This window comes from Xenopus laevis, chromosome 9_10L (genome assembly GCF_017654675.1).
Source record: "Xenopus laevis strain J_2021 chromosome 9_10L, Xenopus_laevis_v10.1, whole genome shotgun sequence".
Taxonomy (NCBI): domain Eukaryota; kingdom Metazoa; phylum Chordata; class Amphibia; order Anura; family Pipidae; genus Xenopus; species Xenopus laevis.
Window position 1 is genome coordinate 133,583,623 of NC_054387.1, and position 21,970 is coordinate 133,605,592.

At 43.0% G+C, this 21,970-nt stretch overlaps 1 protein-coding gene across 3 annotated transcripts; it reads left to right on the forward strand.

Moving 5' to 3' along the window:
- The first annotated feature begins 17,695 nt into the window (after positions 1 to 17,695).
- LOC108703771 (gastrula zinc finger protein XlCGF26.1-like) lies at positions 17,696 to 20,660 on the forward strand. Of its 3 annotated transcripts, none has more exons than XM_018240074.2 (2): positions 17,696 to 17,808; positions 18,607 to 20,660. In XM_018240074.2, exons 1-2 carry the CDS (start codon positions 17,773 to 17,775, stop codon positions 19,771 to 19,773), a joined length of 1,203 nt encoding a protein of 400 aa, XP_018095563.1. In that variant the 5' UTR covers positions 17,696 to 17,772; the 3' UTR covers positions 19,774 to 20,660. The 3 variants fall into 3 exon arrangements, with proteins under 3 accessions (XP_018095563.1, XP_018095565.1, XP_018095566.1); XM_018240076.2 differs by lacking the exon at positions 17,696 to 17,808 and adding an exon at positions 17,937 to 18,175 and having other exon boundaries at positions 18,607 to 20,659; XM_018240077.2 differs by lacking the exon at positions 17,696 to 17,808 and adding an exon at positions 18,197 to 18,461 and having other exon boundaries at positions 18,607 to 20,659.
- Positions 20,661 to 21,970: the final 1,310 nt, after the last annotated feature.

Below are 21,970 nucleotides of genomic sequence, written 5' to 3' on the forward strand. Positions count from 1 at the left end.
TACAATTAGAGATGAAGCTGCATCTCTTTATTTTAGATTATTAGTTAATGCTAAAAGCCAGGGAACCATGAGATATTGGGTCATTAAGGTGGTTTATCTATTTGTATCTTATTGGTTGTGTTTCCGTGTATCCCCCAAATCATCATCCGCTTGGTACAGGTGTAATAATTACCCTTCCTGCTGCACCTTGGGTTGTATACAAAAATATATAAATATAAGGCCATACAAAACTGCAGGGATATGTTGGGCCCAGATCCAGGCAGAACCAGGACTCCCCTTCTGTAGGCCACTCACTCATGTACAATTGTGTTCTACATTATATTTCTACATTAGCATTCCTAATACTCATTTACTATTAACCACCCTAATTCTACTCCTCGGTGTAGCCCATACACATTTACATTGAATATTTTCTGTTATTTAAGGAATAAATCATTAAGGTTGCTATAGAGCAGTATTTTGTGTAATGTGCTGCCCCCAAGTGGACAATAAGAACATCATCCTTCAGGCTGGACATTGAAAAGAAGGAGAATAAAGGCTGCAGTGATAAAGAAAGTGAAAATATTCAGCTGTCCAAGGGGACCTTATCTTTTCAAATTTTTATGGGCAACCTCTATGAAAAATATATTAATTGACACAAGGGGATTGAGCTTGGTCTGTTCAGTAGGGAGTCAAATTAGGAGACTGGTTTAGTTAGGTCTGGGCTGAACAGATTCACATAACTGGGTTAGGCATGATTGTAGATATTTGAAAAGCATCTAGTTTGGCAGGTTGAACTTGTCCTTTAATATACCGAAGGGGAGTATTTTTCCTTATTCAATAACTCAGGTCCCAGGTATTACATTTTATAATTGGCCCAAAGGTTGTGGATCCATAGACTGACACAGGCTGGTACATCTAATCTGTACCCGGCACCTACTGATATTTAGGGTTCAGAGACGAGTCCCCATACAATGTTCAGGCTAAAGGGGGCGGAACGAGGTATTGGGGGAGAAATAGGGGATTAATTTGTTCCCAATTAATTATGGGGAAATTATGATCATATGGGTTTTGTAGGCCAGGGAAAGTTCATTCTGCCTCTGCAGTTTGTTAAATATGGAAATCTCTCTTTAAGGCTGAATTCACTTTCAGTTTATCCCTGACACCTGCCACTGCCCAGCGTTGGACTGTAGGGTTCTAGGCCCACTAGGTCTTCAGCCACAGGGCCCCCTCCAGGTCCCCCAGCTGCAACACCAGGCCCGGATTTGTGGAAAGGCCACCTAGGCCCGGGCCTAGGGCGGCAGGATTTTAGGGGGCGGCATGCTGCCCAACCACACCCACATTGGTTCAAAAACACTGGAGATGTGCTGGAGATACAATCATTTTTTAAATTTGCTGTGCGCCAATCCCCATTGCTCCTGTTCCCCTGGAGGGGACAGGAGTGACGAACTGTAGTGGGCCTAGGGGCGCCAACTATGTAAATCTGGCCCTGTGCAACACATCCCCCCCCTTCCCCTGTTCTTAAGGGGGTCCGACCCTGCACCTGCCTGTGTGTTGAGCTACCTCAATCCAAGGGGAATCACTAATTCATACATTTCAGTACAGCCTGTGAATGTGCTCGTATTATCAGAAACAATATTATAGTCAGGGCTATGTTATATCCCTTTTTAAAGGAAACATATTGTGTAAAAAATAAGAATGTACCAGTACATTATACTCATTTAGATATAGAAGAATTGTGCTTAAAAAAGTAGTGTTTCAGGCTGATTTATTGAATATTTCTGCAAAACCCCTAATAATCCCTCCCTTCTCTTCCACTTGCTGCTCCCTGAATTCCCAGGCTGTGCACTCAGCTCACTGCACTGTAGGACAGGAACCAATCAGCAGCTAGCAGGACCTGATAGGGAACTGAAGCCTGTCTGTGCTTGTGTGACTGCAGGGCTGTGATTGGCTGTCCCCCTCCTACTGTGCTTCTGGCAGGGACCGTTAGGACACCAAACATTTGTTTTTTTGGTGTGATACCACCATTAATGTGGAGACAGTCTTGTGGTAACATGGGCGTGGTTTAAAAAGGGGAGTGGTCAACACTGGCTTCAATTATCGGTCCTCCACTATGTAGGACAGAAAAATTCTATATGGTTTCCTATAGTTGTTCTTTGATGTCCACAATCAGGCGTTCATATGATTTACTTATAACAATCATTATAACTGAACATGAGCTGCAGCAGATTTTCTAACAACAGTAAAGTATGGAGAAGCTTTCATATCATCTAAAGAGCAGGCAATCATGAAGTGTAAAATTAAATGAACATGGGATCTTGAATGTAACAGAAAACTATAGCAAGAAATGAAAAAATATATATATACACTTGGTTTATATGCAATGAGCAAGCAGAAATGAGTATATATACAGTAAGTGGATATGTGTCAATTCTATCTTACACTGAACGAGTTATAAATTGTACAACCAAAATGGAGCAATCTGCAATGGTATGTTGGGTGTGGATGAGAAGTCATTTTCTTTTACACTGATAATTAATTAATCAATTGACACTACTGCAAATTATCAGATATTCTGCTTTCTACCATGACAGGGGTCTCCTTGTGATGGATTAAAAGCCCATTCTGATATTAGGATCCAGGAATCTACTGACACCATATGGACTTTGCTTCCCTGTCTGTTGTCTGTATGGATTGAGAAAATGAGGGTAGAGGAGAAATCAAAGAATGATCTGATCACAATAAATAGTGAAATGAGTTCACATATAGAATCTGTGAAGATCAACTGGTGGCAGTTGCAGCATGGCCGGTGCTCATTAATGAAGAAACCCTGAAACCTGTACCCAGAGATATAAAATTAAAGAAAGAAGAATGGGACTCTAGCAATCACTTGTCCAAGGTAAAACCTGAAACACATTCATTGTGTGCTGCTGAATCTGAAGCAGAAATAGTACAAACAAAACTAGAGCAGTGCTGTCCAACTTCTATGGTACCGAGGGCCAGAATTTTTCTAATCTAAATGGTGGAGGGCCGATAACGGAAGCCAGTGTTAGCCACTCCCTGTTTTTAGACCACACCCACTTTAAACCACACCCATGTTACCACAAGACCATGCCCACATTTATAGCACACCAAAAACCCAAATGGTTGGTCACTGCAGGGATCAGGGCTGGAACTAGGGGTTGGCAGAGTAGGCAGCTGTCTAGGGCGCCATCATTGAGGGGCGCACATAAAAGGGGATTTTTTTTCATTTTTAAATTTTTTCATTTTTTTTCAAGCCTTCTCCCTCTTGCCGACAAGTAATATCTCCTTCTGTGCAGTGCAGTGCGATGTGCGTATACGCGTCAATGCAACACTGATATGTTGGGTGACAGAGAGAGGCAGAGAGCTGGGGGGCTGCTTGGTGTGACTCTCGCTGCTCTCAGACTTGCACAGTTACACTGAACTCAAGACTTTCTTTATATTACTGAAAGTGTGAAGCCTCCTGCTGGCACAGCCACGTACAGATTTGGGGCCCATATATTTGCTGTTGCTGCTGGGCGCTGGCACAGGTACATAAATACTGGGGGGCAATATGATCAAATTTATTTTTGGCTGCTGATGACACAGGTAAAGATTGGGGGCAATATGATGGCTGCAGGAGGGCTGTATGATGGAGGGCTGCTGAGCTTGCTGGTACAGGTACAGGGGGCAGTAATATAAATGAAAGTGTTGTACACATTCTTGCTCTCTTTATTTAAAAACCATCATGGTAAGGAGGGAAATGGTAATGCAGGACAGGGGGGCACTGATTGAAGCTCTTGTCTAGGGGCCGAACTACCTTGTGCCTGTCCTGGCAGGGATGTCACTCATATGTGAAAAAAGCTAAGTCATATAAGACATAAATCCATATGCCTCCTCCTCCCCTGTGTATAATACAGTACCCCAGCATATGATTAAACACTTTAGGGGCCACTAACAATAATTTCCAATTGCTAACAAACCCCCAGAACAAATACCAGAGTATGGCACACACAGGGAGGGAAGGCAGAACAGAGCAGGAGACAGGGAAAGCTCTCAGTCTAATATGTACTACATACAGTGACACAGTGCTGGGGCCCCATTAGCATTTTGTATAAAGTGTGAACAGGAGAACAATGTGGCAGTTTCAGTCTGGGTCTCAGGTAGAACAGTACAGGGGCTTTAGGATATAAACAATAGAGGGGTCTCAGGTAGAACAGTACAGGGGCTTTAGGATAGAAACAATAGAGGGGTCTCAGGTAGAACAGTACAGGGGCTTTAGGATATAAACAATAGAGGGGTCTCAGGTAGAACAGTACAGGGGCTTTAGGATAGAAACAATAGAGGGGTCTCAGGTAGAACAATACAGGGGCTTTAGGATATAAACAATAGAGGGGTCTCAGGTAGAACAGTACAGGGGCTTTAGGATAGAAACAATAGAGGGGTCTCAGGTAGAACAATACAGGGGCTTTAGGATATAAACAATAGAGGGGTCTCAGGTAGAACAGTACAGGGGCTTTAGGATATAAACAATAGAGGGGTCTCAGGTAGAACAGTACAGGGGCTTTAGGATATAAACAATAGAGGGGTCTCAGGTAGAACAGTACAGGGGCTTTAGGATAGAAACAATAGAGGGGTCTCAGGTAGAACAGTACAGGGGCTTTAGGATAGAAACAATAGAGGGGTCTCAGGTAGAACAGTACAGGGGCTTTAGGATATAAACAATAGAGGGGTCTCAGGTAGAACAGTACAGGGGCTTTAGGATATAAACAATAGAGGGGTCTCAGGTAGAACAGTACAGGGGCTTTAGGAAATAAACAATAGAGGGGTCTCAGGTAGAACAGTACAGGGGCTTTAGGAAATAAACAATAGAGGTGTCACAAGTGTGAACAATACAGGGGATTAGTCTGAATTTGAGGTTTAAAAAATGCAGGGGCAAGTTAAATTCTTTAGTGATACTTTTTAAATGTTACACATGGTAAACAGACACAGCAGGCCGACTTTGATGTGGAGGGCCACATAAGGGGGGTGGTGGGCCGCCAGTTGGACAGCCCTGAAATAGAGGATGGAGTAGCAAATACTGAAGACCACCTGAATGCACAGCAGTTACATTTTCTGAGTTGGACTGTCCACAATAAAGACTGAAACTGATTTCCCAGACGATGAAACAGAAGATATTGAAGCTAAAGATAGAGGAGGAGGAAACGTTAGACTATGCTGATGGGAACAGTCATAACAATGAGAGAAACTGGGGCTCACAAATACGTGAAACCCATTTTGGATGTCCGAGCTCTTCAGTGCCAGATAACGGCAGTTCCCCTCATTATTTGGATATTGCTGGTAAACAAAATGTAGATGCAAGTTATGAGGATTGCTCGGCAAGATCCAAAATGTGTTTTAAATGTGGAAAATGCTTTTCTGTGAATAGGGCTTTCCCACAAATGTGGAAGGAAAACAAAATATTTCAATAAAATAAGTCACTGTGGAGAGACAACTTTTATTTGTAATCATTGTGGAAAGTGCTTTGGGAGGAAACATAACTTGCAAAAACATCAGTTTGTTCTCACAGGGGAGAAACCATTCAAATGTACAGAATGTGGGAAAAGCTTCTCACACAAGAGTATCCTTCGCAGGCACCATGCCATTCATACAGGAGAGAAACCATTCACCTGCACAAAATGTGGGAAAACATTCTCTCAAATGGGCAATCTTCAAGTTTGTAAGAGGGTGATCGAGTATTGAATGTGAATTTGCATGTAAATTATGTAAGTTGTGTGAATGTTGAAATGTTGATTGGATATGTGGTTGAAATTAGTTTGAAAAGTTTGTATGTAATGTTTAAGTGTCACCACTGGGTGGCAGTGTTGTATTACAGTTGGGTTTGGGAATGGTTCCATGTGTTAGAGAGTTGATAGGCACATGTACAAAAGTTGGGGAAGCACATGTTTAGGAAATGGGTAGTTAATGTTAATGGGGAAAGCATTTAAAGGGGAGACACACCCAAGGTGTCGTCGGGTAGTTTAGAGGTAGACAGTTACAAGGCATTAGTATAAAAGTACTAGTTACATGAGTTAGCTAGTTGGTAGCTAAGAGAGAATGGGTAGCTGTCACCCCAACCAGGAGCATTAGAGGCTTAGAAGCCGTGGTTCAACCACAGTGAGGGACCAAGTGTGTAGGCAGGGTCTAGCGGACAACCCAAGCAGAAGGTCAAAGAAAATCCTACCTGGAAAGGTCAGAGGGGCACCAAAGCAGTGTCAACCTGGCTGAAGGAGGGAGGTGGCACAAGGTAAAAGTCCTGGTTGGGGTGAGGTGGAGAGTCACAGGTCGTGTGATGGACTACCTGACCGATTAGGTGGTGCACAAAGACCTTGGTTGGGTTTGTGGACCCTGGAGGTCTTGGAAGCTTCCTATTAAAGTTTACATGTGTCATTGGAGGAGTTCTGACCATTTGCTGTGTGAGTACCCTTGTAAGCTGTTGAAATAAAACTATTTCTCTTCAAGTTCAAATTTGGTGTACTTGGCCTTTAAATCCACCGGAGGGCCCCTTACAAGCTCACCAGATGGTCCACACAGCAGAGAAACCTTTCAGATGCAGAGTGTGGAAAGTTATTTTCTAGAAAAAAATGAACTTCAACATCACTATAGAATTCACACAGGGGAGAAACCATTCACCTGCACAGAATGTGGGAAATGCTTCTCTGCAAAGCGAAAACTTGACTTGCACCAGGTAGCTCCTATAGCAGAGGAACAATATAGAAGTAGAGAAGGTGGCAATAACTTCTCTCAAGAGAGTCATCTGCAAGAACAGACAGAGGAAAAATCAGATCCATATTCAGAGTGTGAAAAAGATATTTCCCTAAAGAGCTGCCTGTAGTACCAACAGAAACATCACCCCAAGGATAAACCTTTTGCATGAGTGCGAGTGCGAGAAAAGATTTTGCAAAACGAAGACTCTCCTCACACACCTGAAAATTCACACAGGAGAGAAACCATTTACATGCTCAGAATGTGGGAAATGCTTCACTGAAAAAATCCGACTTCAGGAACACCAGAAAGTACACACGGGAGAGAGACCATTTATATGTACAGAATGTGGCAAAGGTTTCTCTAAGAAGGGCCGACTCCAAACACATATAATAGTGCACACAAGGCAGACCCCTTGCACATGCAAAGAATGTGGGAAAAGCTTTTCCCTAAAGAATAGCCTTGTTAGGCACCAAAGGGTCCACACGTGTGAGAAACATTTTACATGTACAGTATGTGCCAAAAGCTTCTCTATAAAATGCTGGCTTCAGAGTCACCAGACCGTTCATACAAGGGAGAAACCCTTTGCCTGTACAGTGTGCGGGAAGAGGTTTTCTTTAAAGCATAGCCTAGACCAGGGATCCCCAACCTTTTGAAGCCGTGAGCAACATTCAGAAGTAAAAGGAGTTGGCGAGCAACACAAGCATGAAAAATGTTCTTGGGGTACCAAATAAGTGCTGTGATTGGCCATTTAGTAGCCCCTATGTGGATTGTCAGCCTACATTGAGACTCTGTTTGGAAGTGCACCTGGTTTTTATACAACTAAAACTTGCCTCCAAGCCCGGAATACAAAAATAAGCTCCTGCTTTAAGGCCACTGAGAGCAACATACAAGGGGTTGGGGAGCAACATGTTGCTCACGAGCTACTGGTTGGGGACCACTGGCCTAGACAGACACGACAAAGTTCACACAGAGAAACTCCATGTACACGTCCAGCTCTTGTGAGATGCCTTCATATAAAGAAACAGCGTTTATCACTGGTAGAACCGGGGAACGGCCAAGCTAGCTTCTAGGATTCCACCAACTACCAGGGCTGTCTCCAGGCCCGGACTGGTAATCTGTCCTATCGGGCAATTGCCCGAGGGGCCGATCTGCCCTGTGTTTAAGTGGGCCGCACGCTGCCTAATTAACACTTTGCTAGTGCTTTGATTATGCGCTCCATTTTTGCACAAATTTTTTTTTTCCACAGCTGGGCCCGCCCCCAAAGTGGACCACGTTGCCACTCCAAAAAAAAACCCTTGTGAACTAAATAAATAATTCATAAATCCTGTAACATGCGGCATTACTGACTAGTTCCCTGATCCAGAGGGAGGGGCTGTTGCGAACTCATTTTACGCTGGGAGCACGGACACACAGGAGCAACTGCTGATCGCTTCGTTCTTTGCAAGCATTCAATGAGCCATCACGTTGGTATGTCCCTTCCTTTAAGCAGTCTTTACCAAATGCATCAGTGACCTGTGCTTGCAATAAATATTTCTCCCTCTCCGAGTCTTCGTTCTTGTTGTGTCTATATTGACAATAGCCTGTTCACAGACTTGGCGGCTGGTGTAACAGACCAGATCTCTTAGATTCCGAGAGAACTTTGATGAGAAAGATTTACACAGGACTCCTGCACAGGCCACTGATCCTTCTTTGCCAGAGCTGCAATAAAACTGGAGCAGTGATCACAAGTTCACAAAGCAAAGTCTGGGGTAGCATGATGGTTTTTGCACGTAAGGTATTAGAAGCAGTGAATACCAAGCATTTATATATTTAGGCACCATATATGTTTTTTGCCAACATATATTGATTTTTTACACAGTATTTTACATGTATGCTTTGGAATATTTTTTACCTTTACATAAAAATTAACAGCATTGTGCTCATGGGGGACTGAACAAAAAATGTATTTAAAAAATCCTGCTTTTTGGGGGGGCGTGGCTTGCGCGTGCATGTAGCTACACGCGTCTTTGTGGAGCTCCGTGTCCGGTGTCACAAAAAGAGCAGCAATAAGCAGATCCAGGGCGGAATTCAACCGCATACTTACCGACAGACGTTGCTGCGATGTCCAGGAGGAGAACTAAGCAGCAACCGCTGCAGCTCACGGACTTCTACGGGTCCCAGCCGAAGGCCTCTCAGAAAAGCAGCAGCCAAGATGGCGCCCGCTCCTCTTCCAGCGCGTCTTCACCTGCACACGCGGGAGCTGAAACGGCACAACAGCCAGATAAGTACGGTGATTCTGGTCAGAGCATAACACAGGCAGACTTAAAAGCCATGCTTACACAGCTCAGGGAAGATATATGCGCGGACACCAAGCGCACAGTGCAGGACCTGAGAAGGGATTTGCAGGAACTAGGTGAACGCACTGATCGCCTTGAAAATAAAATGGCAGACCTTGTGGAAGTGCACAATACTATGGCGGATGCAGTTAATTTACATGACGCAGAGCTGGAAAAAATTCAGAATAAGATAGCTGATATTGAGGACCGCTCAAGGCGGAATAATGTGAGACTCAGGGGTATACCTGAGGAAACCCTTCCACCCCAGCTACGCCAATATGCTTTAGACCTCATTAAAGCGGCGCTACCGGACACTCCAGCGGATCAGCTAATCATAGACAGGATTCACAGGATCCCTAAGGCAAAAAACGCCCCTAGCAGTGCTCCTAGGGACACTATCCTGAGAATTCATTTTTTCCACGTCAAAGAAGCCTTGATGCACTACGCTAGGCAGCACAAGACACTCCTAGCTCCATACGACAATATCCAAATATATGCTGACCTGTCGACAGCTACCATGGCCAAAAGGCGTGAACTGGCAGCAATTACGCAAATCTTACGCCACCATGAGATACAATACAAATGGGGCTATCCAACTAAGCTAATAGTCCACTGGCAAAATACTACAAAAATCATTGCTACAGTGGCGGAGGGCACAGCAGCTCTTAAACAATGGAAGATTTACACGGATACACAGCAAGCACCACCACCCTCCAAAGGTTCTATGCAAGTTGAACAGGATTGGCACAAAGTCCAACCATAAGCAAGGGAAGCTTACCCTGGTCATTTATCTAACACACATCTCCTGACACCGGAAAGGAGACACATGGATCTATCTACATCGGATCCAAACACCCCCCTCTACAATCTCTAACTGCTGAACTTTTGGCCTAGCCAGGGCATGCATGCAGGTAGAGAGCAGCCAATATACTTGGCTATACTGTATATATGTTTTGTTTATGCTACTTTTCTTCCTTCCCACTTTCTCTATCCTTCTTTGGAGACTGGTACACTGTATATGATTGTATATGTATTGTTAACTGGGGAGTCAGCCGGGTACGGCCCACTTAGCAGTTTACAGTGCCACAATGGTTCTTAAATGTATGAGTATCAATGCTAGGGGCCTCAATACCCCTCGCAAACGATTGTTAATGCTGGCGGAATGCAAACGACAACAAGCGGACCTAATTTGGATCCAAGAAACCCACTTTAGGACCAAAGATCAAAACAAACTAGAAAATAGACACTATAAGATGCTGGCAGCGGCGTCCTCAACTTCCAAAAAGAGAGGCGTAGCCATAGTGGTAAAAAAGTCACTAAACATAACAAGTGTGCGGCACCTGGCTGACTCCAGTGGCAGATGTCTTATTGTTATTTGTAACGTTAATCAACAGCTATACACCTTGGTCAACCTGTACGCCCCAGATACAGAACAAACTGTATTTTTGATGCAAGCTTTAGAGCAACTTCATAACTTTAAGCAAGGGACAGTCATAATTGGAGGCGACTTCAATAACATACCCGACCCACAGTTGGACCGATCCCCTCAGGTAGAGTCCCTACCCAAAAGTTATGGTAAGGTAGTTATCAAAAAGTCCCAAAAATTTACTAGGCTCTTAGAGCAGTATAATCTGTATGACATATGGCGAGTACAGCACCCCACGCATAGCGTCATACAAGACTAGACAAGCGAGGAAAAAACAGGAACAGCTCTTATTGAAAATTAACGTCCTTGAACAAAAAAAACGTATAGCCCCATCAAAAGCTATACTAGCGGAGTTGAGCAAACTTAAAGAGGAGGTAAACCTCCTTATTCTGGGTAGATGTCAAGCGCAGCTTACGAAACTTAAGAGTGCGACCTATATTATGGGGAATAGAGCCTCGGCTATCTTAAAAAAACAACTTGTTCAACAAACCTTACAGCATAGAATTGGGAAAATACAAGATGCCTCCCACAAAACTAGAATTAATCCTAAGGATATAGCCGACACGTTCGCTAAATTTTACAGCAACTTGTATAATCTTAAGGACGAACCTCTCATAAAACTGCCCGTAGAGGAAGATATAAACAACTTCCTCAACAAGCTACATTTGCCGATAGTCCCTGTTGAAGCTCTGCCACCCCTAACCAAACCAATTACGATTGTGGAAGTCTTGGAAGTGATTAGGAACATGCCAAAAAACAAAGCCCCGGGCCCTGACGGGTATACAAACCTGTATTATAAAAGATTTAGTAATGTTATAGCCCCCTATCTTACAAGAGCTTTAAACGCGGCAGCCACACAAGGGTCCTTTCCCCAAGAAATGCTTAAAGCTTATATTTCAACAATCCCCAAACCAGGAAAAGACGAATCGCAGTGCTCTAATTATAGGCCTATATCGCTATTAAATGGTGACATAAAAATCTATGCAGCGATTCTAGCGAAACGACTCCAACCGATATTAGCAAGAATTATCAATAATGACCAAACGGGTTTCATACAAGGTCGTCATATTCATGATAACACTAGAAGGCTCATTACCTTACTACATCAAATGCACAGTAGAAGATTACCATCACTGGTGTTGGCGTTAGACGCGGAAAAAGCGTTTGACAGAGTGAACTGGCTATACCTCAGGAAAGTCCTAGAAAAGTTTGACCTCCCCACCACATTAATCACTGCAATTATGGCCTTATATTCTGCCCCGACAGCTCAGGTCACAGTAAATGGCTTTCTGTCAGACCCCTTCTCTCTGTCAAACGGGACTAGACAGGGGTGCCCGCTTTCGCCTATTATTTATGTGTTAAGTATCGAACCACTAGCCCAAGCGATCAGACAATTACAAGATATTAGAGGTATTACAATTGGCCCCCAAGAACATAAAATATTATTGTTCGCTGACGATATTGCATTAACTGTGGCTAACCCAAGTATTGCTTTGCAGGGATTATTTGTTTTGACCGAACAATTTGGCTCTCTATCCTACTACAAGCTCAACACCACGAAAACGCAGGCTTTACCAATACTCATGTCAAAAGCGGAGGTTGAGTTACTCCAAAAGGACTATAAACTTGATTGGCAACATACGGGAATCAACTACCTAGGCTCAAAGATCACGGCAGATCCTTCTCATTTATATCAACAGAACTATGCGGAGCTGTTAAGAGACATTCAAATGACACTCCAGAGCTGGAAAACTACCTATATCTCCTGGCTGGGAAGGATCAACGCAATAAAAATGCTTCTTGTTCCCAGAATCCTATATAAGTTCAGGACATTACCTATTCCCCTATGCAGGTCTTTCTTCCATCAGATTCAACGAGTACTTTTCTCGTTTATATGGAACCAGAAGAAGCCGAGGATTTCAAAAACCATCATGTATACTAGCAAAAGGAAAGCTGGGCTGGCGTGCCCTAATCTGCACCAATACTACAAAGCGATAATCCTTGATCAATTGACGGACTGGCATCTACCACCCGGAACCAAACAATGGGTGGACATGGAGAGGTGGATATACCTTTCAAACATGGGACATAAAGCTACAGACCACGTCTGGTCGATGACCAAGCACCAGAAAGCAACTATGAACACGCTGCCGCACACTATTCAGGCAACGCTACAAACTTGGTACACAACCAAGTCTAACCGGCTCATAACTAACCCCCCAACTGCTTTTATGCCGATCCATATACTGGAAGGAGCTATTCCAGATCTGTGCCTAACTCTATGGCGAAGTGCAGGCATCACAAAAATGGGTGACTTATATGACCAGGATGGTCTAGTTACTTTCTCTGTGTTGCAAAACAAATTTAAAATACCGAATACACAACTGTATACGTATATCCGACTAAGGCACTATGTTCACTCAAACCAATGGCATGGTTTACAACAACCAACCCTCTTTGATATCAAATGCTGGGCACCCAAGGAAAAAAGGAAAGGTGCGAAATCCATATATAGCCTATTCCAATTGGCTGACCAAGACAAACCTTTACCGGCAATGGAAAAGTGGCAGGCTGAGCTAAATATCCCACTTAATACGCAAGTTTGGAGACAATTGTTCCTACAAACCTCGAAATACTCAAGAGCACTAAATCATCACGAACTCACTGTCAAAATTATGTACAGATGGTACATGACACCTGATAAAATTTCGAAAGCCTATCGCAATATACCAAACCAATGTTGGAGATGTCACTTAGGAGAAGGATCCTTATGGCACATATGGTGGACATGCCCAATAGCACAAAAATTCTGGGAGGAAGTAACTTCCATCCTAATAGACATAACGGGAGATAAAGGAAGTCTACACCCAGCATTGGCTCTTTTGGGATACGAGACGGAATCGAGAGACAAAGCTACAAAGTTGAAAATTGTGCGTCTCTTGCTAGCTAGTAGATCCCTACTAGTGAGAAACTGGAAGACGACCAGCTTACCCAACAAACTTCAGATACAGGCTGAGGTAGAACGGATAACTATATATGAGACTACCTTTTCCCAACTTGTTTAAAACTACCTAAGTGACAATTTACTCACATGCATTATCGCGAACGAGACCAGTTCTCCAAATCTTCTTCTTCTTCTTCCTCTTTCTTCCGTTCCCTTTCTTCTTCTTCAAATTGCTGTAAATTCAAAAACTGTTAATAAAAAAAAAAAAAAAAAAAAAAAAAAAAATCCTGCTTTTTCATTAATGTGCTGAAGCACAATAATGAAAACATATGTACTGACATGTGAATGGCTGACTTATGCAGTAATTACAACCATTTAGCCTGCATACCCATTAGTTGATAACTTTTCAGTTTGTCTGTTAACTTTAGACTACCCAAATAAAAAAAAAAAAATCACCCTCTGCATATGCTTACAGGGGTATATATATATATACACACACACTGATAAATACACTATAGAGATTTAGTGCCTTTATCAGCCTTTTATACCCAGTGTATTAAGGCACTGGTGGGTGAAGACAGGGGTGCTGCACCAATGAGGTGAGTTGAGAAACTCCCCTCAGGCGGAAGCACCCCACTAGTTACCAGGGGCAGCAAAGATGCAGCTCCTGTTAACTTTAAGAGCTTTTACACAGTACACAGTAAAAAGTACCCCCTACTGTAAATAAGGATATTAGAAGTCACCGAGGGTTTCTGTGGCCATATAAAGGCACAAGGCTGCAGGCTGAGTTATACAGGGAACTCTGAGTATCACTCATGTATTATAAGGGATAATGTACCCCCTACTGTAAATGATAAGGATATTAGAAGTCACTGAGGGGTTGTTCTGTGGCCATATAAAGGCACAAGATTGCAGGCTGAGTTATACAGGGAACTCTGAGTATCACTCATGTATTATAAGGGATAATGTACCCCCTACTGTAAATGATAAGGATATTAGAAGTCACTGAGGGGTTGTTCTGTGACCATATAAAGACACAAGGCTGCAGGCTGAGTTATACAGGGAACTCTGAGTATCACTCATGTATTATAAGGGATAATGTACCCCCTACTGTAAATGATAAGGATATTAGAAGTCACTGACGGGTTGTTCTGTGACCATATAAAGGCACAAGGCTGCAGGCTGAGTTATACAGGGAACTCTGAGTACCCCTTGTGTATTATAAGGGACAATGTACCCCCTACTGTAAATGATAAGGATATCTATATATACATATATAAAAGTTGTGTGTGTATAAGTAAAACAAGAGCACGCATATATGTGTGGGCTGCTTCGATATTTTTGCCGGGGCTGCTATTTAGTCCCAGTCCGGCCCTGGCTGTCTCCTGATTATTAAATTATGCGATGATAACAATTCAAATTGTATCTGAATGATGAATAGAAAAGTCCTGAATAGAAAATAATATTGTCGACATACAGAGCAGTAGTATTCTGGAGGCTTGGGTTCAGCCAAAATGAAATTGTGCAAAAATGGCACAACAAAAAGATTTGTCCAAATCCCAAATTGACTGCAGCCTTTTTCTTTTAGAGGAGACATTTTGTGTAAAAAATAAGAATGTACCAGTGCATTATACTCATTTAGATATAGAAGAATTGTGCTTAAAAAAGTAGTGTTTCAGGCTGATTTATTGAATATTTCTGCAAAAACTCTAATAATCCCTCCCTTCTCTTCCACTTGCTGCTCCCTGAATTCCCAGGCTGTGCACTCAGCTCACTGCACTGTAGGACAGGAACCAATCAGCAGCTAGCAGGACCTGATAGGGAACTGAAGCCTGTCTGTGCTTGTGTGACTGCAGGGCTGTGATTGGCTGTCCCCCTCCTACTGTGCTTCTGGCAGGGACACGCCCACCCCTCATGTGAAACACAGACAGGGACCAGAGAACATCTATAGGGAGCTCCAATAAAGGGGCTATTTTTAAAGATAATATTAATGTTTAGCCCCATGTAAAAGCAACACCATATATTACTTATAATTGCCTACACAATTAGGGTTTTTTTTTTTCATTTATCCTATATGTCTTCTTTCAAGTGTGATTAAAACAGATTCATTGTTGGCATAAGAATCTTCAAAGCACTCAAGCCCCTCCCCATACTTGGAAAAACACACCACTTCATTTTTTCAAGTAATCTCTTGAACCCAAGTGTAGTTCTGCAATATCCATAATGAGATTCCAGTCCTTAAAGGTACAGTATACCCCTAAAAACACCCTTGCTAAAAATAATCACAATGGATAGGACTGTATTTACCTTTACACTTTGTGTAAAAAATAAGAATGTACCAGTGCATTATACTCATTTAGATGTAGAAGAATTGTGCTTAAAAAAGTAGTGTTTCAGGCTGATTTATTGAATATTTCTGCAAAAACCCTAATAATCCCTCCCTTCTCTTCCACTTGCTGCTCCCTGAATTCCCAGGCTGTGCACTCAGCTCACTGCACTGTAGGACAGGAACCAATCAGCAGCTAGCAGGACCTGATAGGGAACTGAAGCCTGTCTGTGCTTGTGTGACTGCAGGGCTGTGATTGGCTGTCCCCCTCCTACTGTGCTTCTGCCAGGGACAGTTAGGACACCAAACATTTGTTTTTTTGGTGTGATACCACCATTAATGTGGAGACAGTCTTGTGGTAACATGGGTGTGGTTTAAAAAGGGGAGTGGTCAACACTGGCTTTATCGCCCACCCCTCATATGAAACACATTCCATATCTAAGTCCTACCTATTTCCTGGCTCATCATGAAGGCCAGTTGGGTTGAGAAATGATTGACAGCTTCTCATTAAATGAAAAAAGCCACTTGAGCTTAACTCTTATTCACTATCCGAGATGTTCATGGAACCCTAGCTGGGTCATAATTTATTCTCATATATCTGTAAACATGTTTTGAGGAAAGGGGAACATTAAACAACTGCTGGACAACGAGAGATGCTTGAACCATAAAGGTCTCTCCACTAGATGATGGGGGGTCAACTTACCATGTCAGAAGGATGTGCTATGATAACTCATGTTGGGTTGTGAACTCACAGAGGTAATTTAATTGCTTACTTAAATTCTTAGAATTGGGGTATAATGATACAGTATAACATGATAATTGTTATATCTATAAAGGCCAAAAGGATGTAATAACCTACCAACTTTTATAACTTTATAAAAAGCCATTTTTGATTATTACATAAAGGATAATAGGTGAGTGCTATTGATATGAAGTCTTCAAGAAAATTACAGGCATGGGTAGGGCCATATTCACCATATAGGCATCCAAGGTCCTGTGCCTAAGATGGACGCCTTCAGGTGCCTATAAAAAATAAATAAATAAAGCTCTAACCCCCCCCGATAAATATTGTGAAAGAACTTTGGGGGAAACTTGAAGTTGTGGCTCATAAGCAGCATAGTGGGTCTATCTGGGCATGTGCCAGGGGCAGGATGATGTCTGATAGGGTGCACTACATCTAAATACAGCCCTTGGCATGGACTTTAAAGGAGACATATAGGATAAATGAAAAAGCCCTTAATTTTGTAGGCAATTACAAGTAATATATGGTGTTGTGTTTACATGGGGCTAAAAATTAATATTATCTTTAAAAATAGCCCCTTTATTGGAGCTCCCTATAGATGTTCTCTGGTCCCTGTCTGTGTTTCACATGAGGGGTGGGCGTGTCCTAACGGTCCCTGCCAGAAGCACAGTAGGAGGGGGACAGCCAATCACAGCCCTGCAGTCACACAAGCACAGACAGGCTTCAGTTCCCTATCAGGTCCTGCTAGCTGCTGATTGGTTCCTGTCCTACAGTGCAGTGAGCTGAGTGCACAGCCTGGGAATTCAGGGAGCAGCAAGTGGAAGAGAAGGGAGGGATTATTAGGGGTTTTGCAGAAATATTCAATAAATCAGCCTGAAACACTACTTTTTTAAGCACAATTCTTCTATATCTAAATGAGTATAATGCGCTGGTACATTCTTATTTTTTACACAAATGTCTCCTTTAATGCCGAGCAGCATGTTGGGTGAGATGAATACTCTGGGGTCACTTATGTAAATAGGAGGAGCAAAAAGGGCGCTGTCATTACACACATCCACCTATTGCTGCATCCAAAGGGAACCGAGTTGCAAAGCGTCCCTGGTGCCACCAAATTCACCTCCCTAAGCCTTAGAGGGGAAACAATCAGTCGGAGCGCTGGGGAGCAAGTCTGTATCACAACTTCCGCCAACCTTACGGCGCATGCGTGTTACAATAAAGCGTCTGTAGCAACGCTTCCGGGCGGTATAAACGCTGCCGGAAAGATCGTGAGACTGAAGTGAGTCACGTGACCCGATGAACTCCCGCGCAGCAGCAGTAGAACCTGTGCAGGTAAACTGTCCGCTGGGAGCTGTAGTTCTGACTTGTCCGGGCTGTATTATTGCCAACTGGTAGATGTGCAGGTGCGGCGGGTGATTTCCGGGGTTTTATTTAGGCCTAGAGGCGCCTTTTCTGTCACACACAGGGCGGGGCCTGCAATGATCTCTGATTGGCTGTGGGCGGGGTTAGTAGGTCAGTGTGAGTAGTAGGTTAGTGTGAGTGCCGGCTGCAGCAGAGTGAGCTAAGGCTTTGGCTGAGAGGCTGGTGTGTAGGAAACTGCTGCTGTCGTTCTCTTCTCTCTTGTGTTGCTCCTTCTCCAGCCGGACATTTACTCACTTATTTATGACACATCTCAGGGTCCTGTGAAGGGAAACATGGGGTTGGTTTTATACTGCTATTTTATAGGCACATATTGAGGGTTCCACCTGATCCAATGAAGGATTTCACTCTCAGCTCCTGTTACGAGGTGCCCTTTGCTCTGTAGGATTCCAGCCAATCCCTGTCTTGTGGGTGGAGCCCCAGGAGCTCAGTGGAAGTGACAGACATAGCCCCGCCCCTAGCAGTTCCCATGGGTGGATCGGGGACATATAAAAATGGCTGTTGGGTACCAGACGTATCTATTAATTCAGTGCATATAATCTCTTATCTTGTATCTCTGAGCAAAGGTAATAGCACAACTGTGATGTGTGTTTAAGTAGGAATTATTCCTTTGCAAATGCTAGTTATCCTTTAAATCTTTGTTTTCAAAAGAACCTATGGGGAAATTATATTCCTCCGCTTACAAGTATGTCCTACTTTCTTCTGTGACAGGTCAGTCTTTTTTTTGGATTGCACGCCAATACAGCGAATGCGGATTCCCAGAGAGATAGAGCCCCGCCCTTTACCAACATGGATCCCTTCTCATCACTGAATGACACAAGGAGGTCAGACAAGAAACCAAAGGATGAAAAGCCAGACTACAACAATCTTCTGCCCGTGATAAAGCAGGAACCAGATTCATATTGCGGGGCTGACATCGCTGAGGACGAAGCGGAAATTTTACAGATAAAGATAGAGAAAGAAGAATCAGACTCGGAATATGACGGGGAAACTCTAGAGATTGTATCTAGAAAAGTGAAACTGGAGAATGACTGGTCAGTCTGTAACGAGTATCAGATTATGGCACAGACTGATCAAGAAACTTTGCAGGGGATTATTAAGGAAGAGGACTATGAAGGCACCATGGCTGCAGTGGCTGATGGGAAGGATGAGGAACATTGGCAGTTACATACTCTAAGATCCCAAAGCTCAGCTAGTGATTCCTCTGAGACTTTGGTCAGAGACAGGGAACTCTTGAGCCCATCACGGAGTGACTCGGAGGCGGAGTCAGGCCCAGTCTGCACCTCCCTGGCAAATGTAACTAAAAGCCATAAGAGAAATCCCACCGATAAGGAACCTCTTATTTGCCCTTCATGTGGAAAGAATTTCCGTAACCAGCAAAAATTAAAAATACATCTGGCCATTCACAATGGGGAGAGACCATTCACATGCACGGACTGTGGGAAGGGCTTCGCTGCGAAAAGGTTACTGCGCATACACCTGCAGGTACACACGGGGGAGCGGCCCTTCTCCTGTAAAGAATGCGGGAAAACCTTTGCCCGGAGAAGTCACCTTTACACCCACCGCAAAGTTCACACGGGGGAGAAACCATATATATGTACAGAATGCGGCAAAAGCTTTGCCAGGAAGATTCACCTGAACAACCACCATAAAGTCCACACAGGGGAGAAGCCTTTCACCTGCATAGAATGTGGGAAGAGCTTCTCTCAGAAGACGAACCTTTCCAAACACCATAAGGTTCACACCGGGGAGAAACCATTCACCTGCCCCGACTGCGGGAAGAGCTTCTCTTCAAAGAGCAACCTGCACGTTCACCAGACGATTCACATTAGAAGGTACCTTCCCTTTGTACCAGACATGGGCCATGGTTCTGTCTAAATATACACCGTGCAGGTACCACAACAACTCATATATATATATATATATATATATATATACTGTATATACTGTATATACTGTATATACACAAGGGCAGGAGAGAGGATTCTCTGCAGCACAGAAGTATTGTACGACAGGGTTCAGCCAATGAATGGCCTCGGAGGTCTTGGATTATAACTGCTCTAGAGGTTCTTGAGGCAGACTTTACATTTACATCTGAGGCTACACAGTAATGGCAGGTATGTGGGGCAAGTAGAAGCCTCTGATTGTTTAACTACAACTCTCTGATGAACACATGCCAGGCCATCCACTAATTCCGTATTTAAGGATTAATACGTGATGTTTAAGCCTGTTCCCGGGACCCGCTTATCATGTATAAGTGGAACTGTCAGGAGATTATTAAGCACAACATTTCTAGAGAGTGTTGCACAAAAACACTTGATGCCCCTGGTGAGGATTTTGTCATGTTGGGTCCTCCTACAGCCTCCTATACTGCATTTAAAGGGCACTTAACCTCTTTATCATCATTTTTCATATACATTTTGCAACTTCAGACTTTGTTTGCCAAATGTACATCGGGGCACTTTCATTTTGTGGCTGAGATGGTGCCACCTCATCCAATGTGCTACATGTACTCTATCTGCTACTTCTCTATACTTTCTATACCTTATATATGTGTCCCTAATGAGCACTGTTTGGTACAGAGAAGCTAAATATCCTATCACCGTGTTATACCATCCCCCCTGTTATGATATAGCCTTAAAGGGGTGGTTCACCTAACTTTTAGTATGTTATACAATGGCCAATGTTTAGCTACTTTTCAATGGGTTTTCATATTTTGTTATAGTTTTTGAATTTTTTTGCTGCTTTTTCTGACACTTTCCAGCTTTCAAATGGAGGTCACTGACCCCATCTAAAAACAAATGCCCTGTAAGGCTACAAATGTATTGTTATTGCTACTTTTAATTACTCCTCTTTCTATGCAGGCCTCTCCTATTCATATCCTAGTCTCTCATTCAAACCAATGCATGGTTGCTAGGGTAATCTGTACCCTAGTAACCAGATTGCTGAAACTGCAAACTGGAGAGCTGCTGAATAAAAATCTAAATAACTCAAAGACCACAAATAATAAAACATGAAAACCAATTGCAAATTGTCTCGGAATATCACTCTCTACATCATACGTATAGTTAACGGAGTGGTGAACAACCCCCTTAACTGTCTGATCTGCAAGTTATTTCATCATTTATTGTCTGATTGTAGTCGGCTAGCAAATAAAGCTGGTTTGTATTGTTCTCATAACGACTGTGTTGTTTCCTCTGCTCATTTTCACTCCCACCTGTGTTATCTTCTTGGTATCTTTTCCCAATCAATTGCAAGAAAACCACCATAGGTGGCTCTGCAATCTCTAATACTTGGGAAGGGGCACTGATGGGTTTTAAAGCTCTAATTGCAGGTCTGGCTGAATTGGGTTTGATCCAAAGATGGTAATGGCATTTTGACAGCCATCACAATTAGTTAAAGGAGACATTTTGTGTAAAAAACAAGAATGTACCAGTGCATTATACTCATTTAGATATAGAAGAATTGTGCTTAAAAAAGTAGTGTTTCAGGCTGATTTATTGAATATTTCTGCGAAAACCCTAATAATCCCTCCCTTCTCTTCCACTTGCTGCTCCCTGAATTCCCAGGCTGTGCACTCAGCTCACTGCACTGTAGGACAGGAACCAATCAGCAGCTAGCAGGACCTGATAGGGAACTGAAGCCTGTCTGTGCTTGTGTGACTGCAGGGCTGTGATTGGCTGTCCCCCTCCTACTGTGCTTCTGGCAGGGACCGTTAGGACACGCCCACCCCTCATTTGAAACACAGACAGGGACCAGAGAACATCTATAGGGAGCTCCAATAAAGGGGCTATTTTTAAAGATAATGTTAATGTTTAGCCCCATGTAAAAGCAACACCATATATTACTTATAATTGCCTACAAAATTAGGGTTTTTTCATTTATCCTACATGTCTCCTATCCTATTTAGAAGTTGCTGTGGTCTGAGCTGGAATTAGCCCGAAAATCTGACCTTTTCAGGGGTTTTGGGCAAAAACTATAAAAATCTGGGCTTTTCGGGGAAAAAAGCCCAAAAAAATTGAGCGGTTCTGTACAAAACGGAGAAAATAATGTACAATTTGGGTTTTTATTTGAT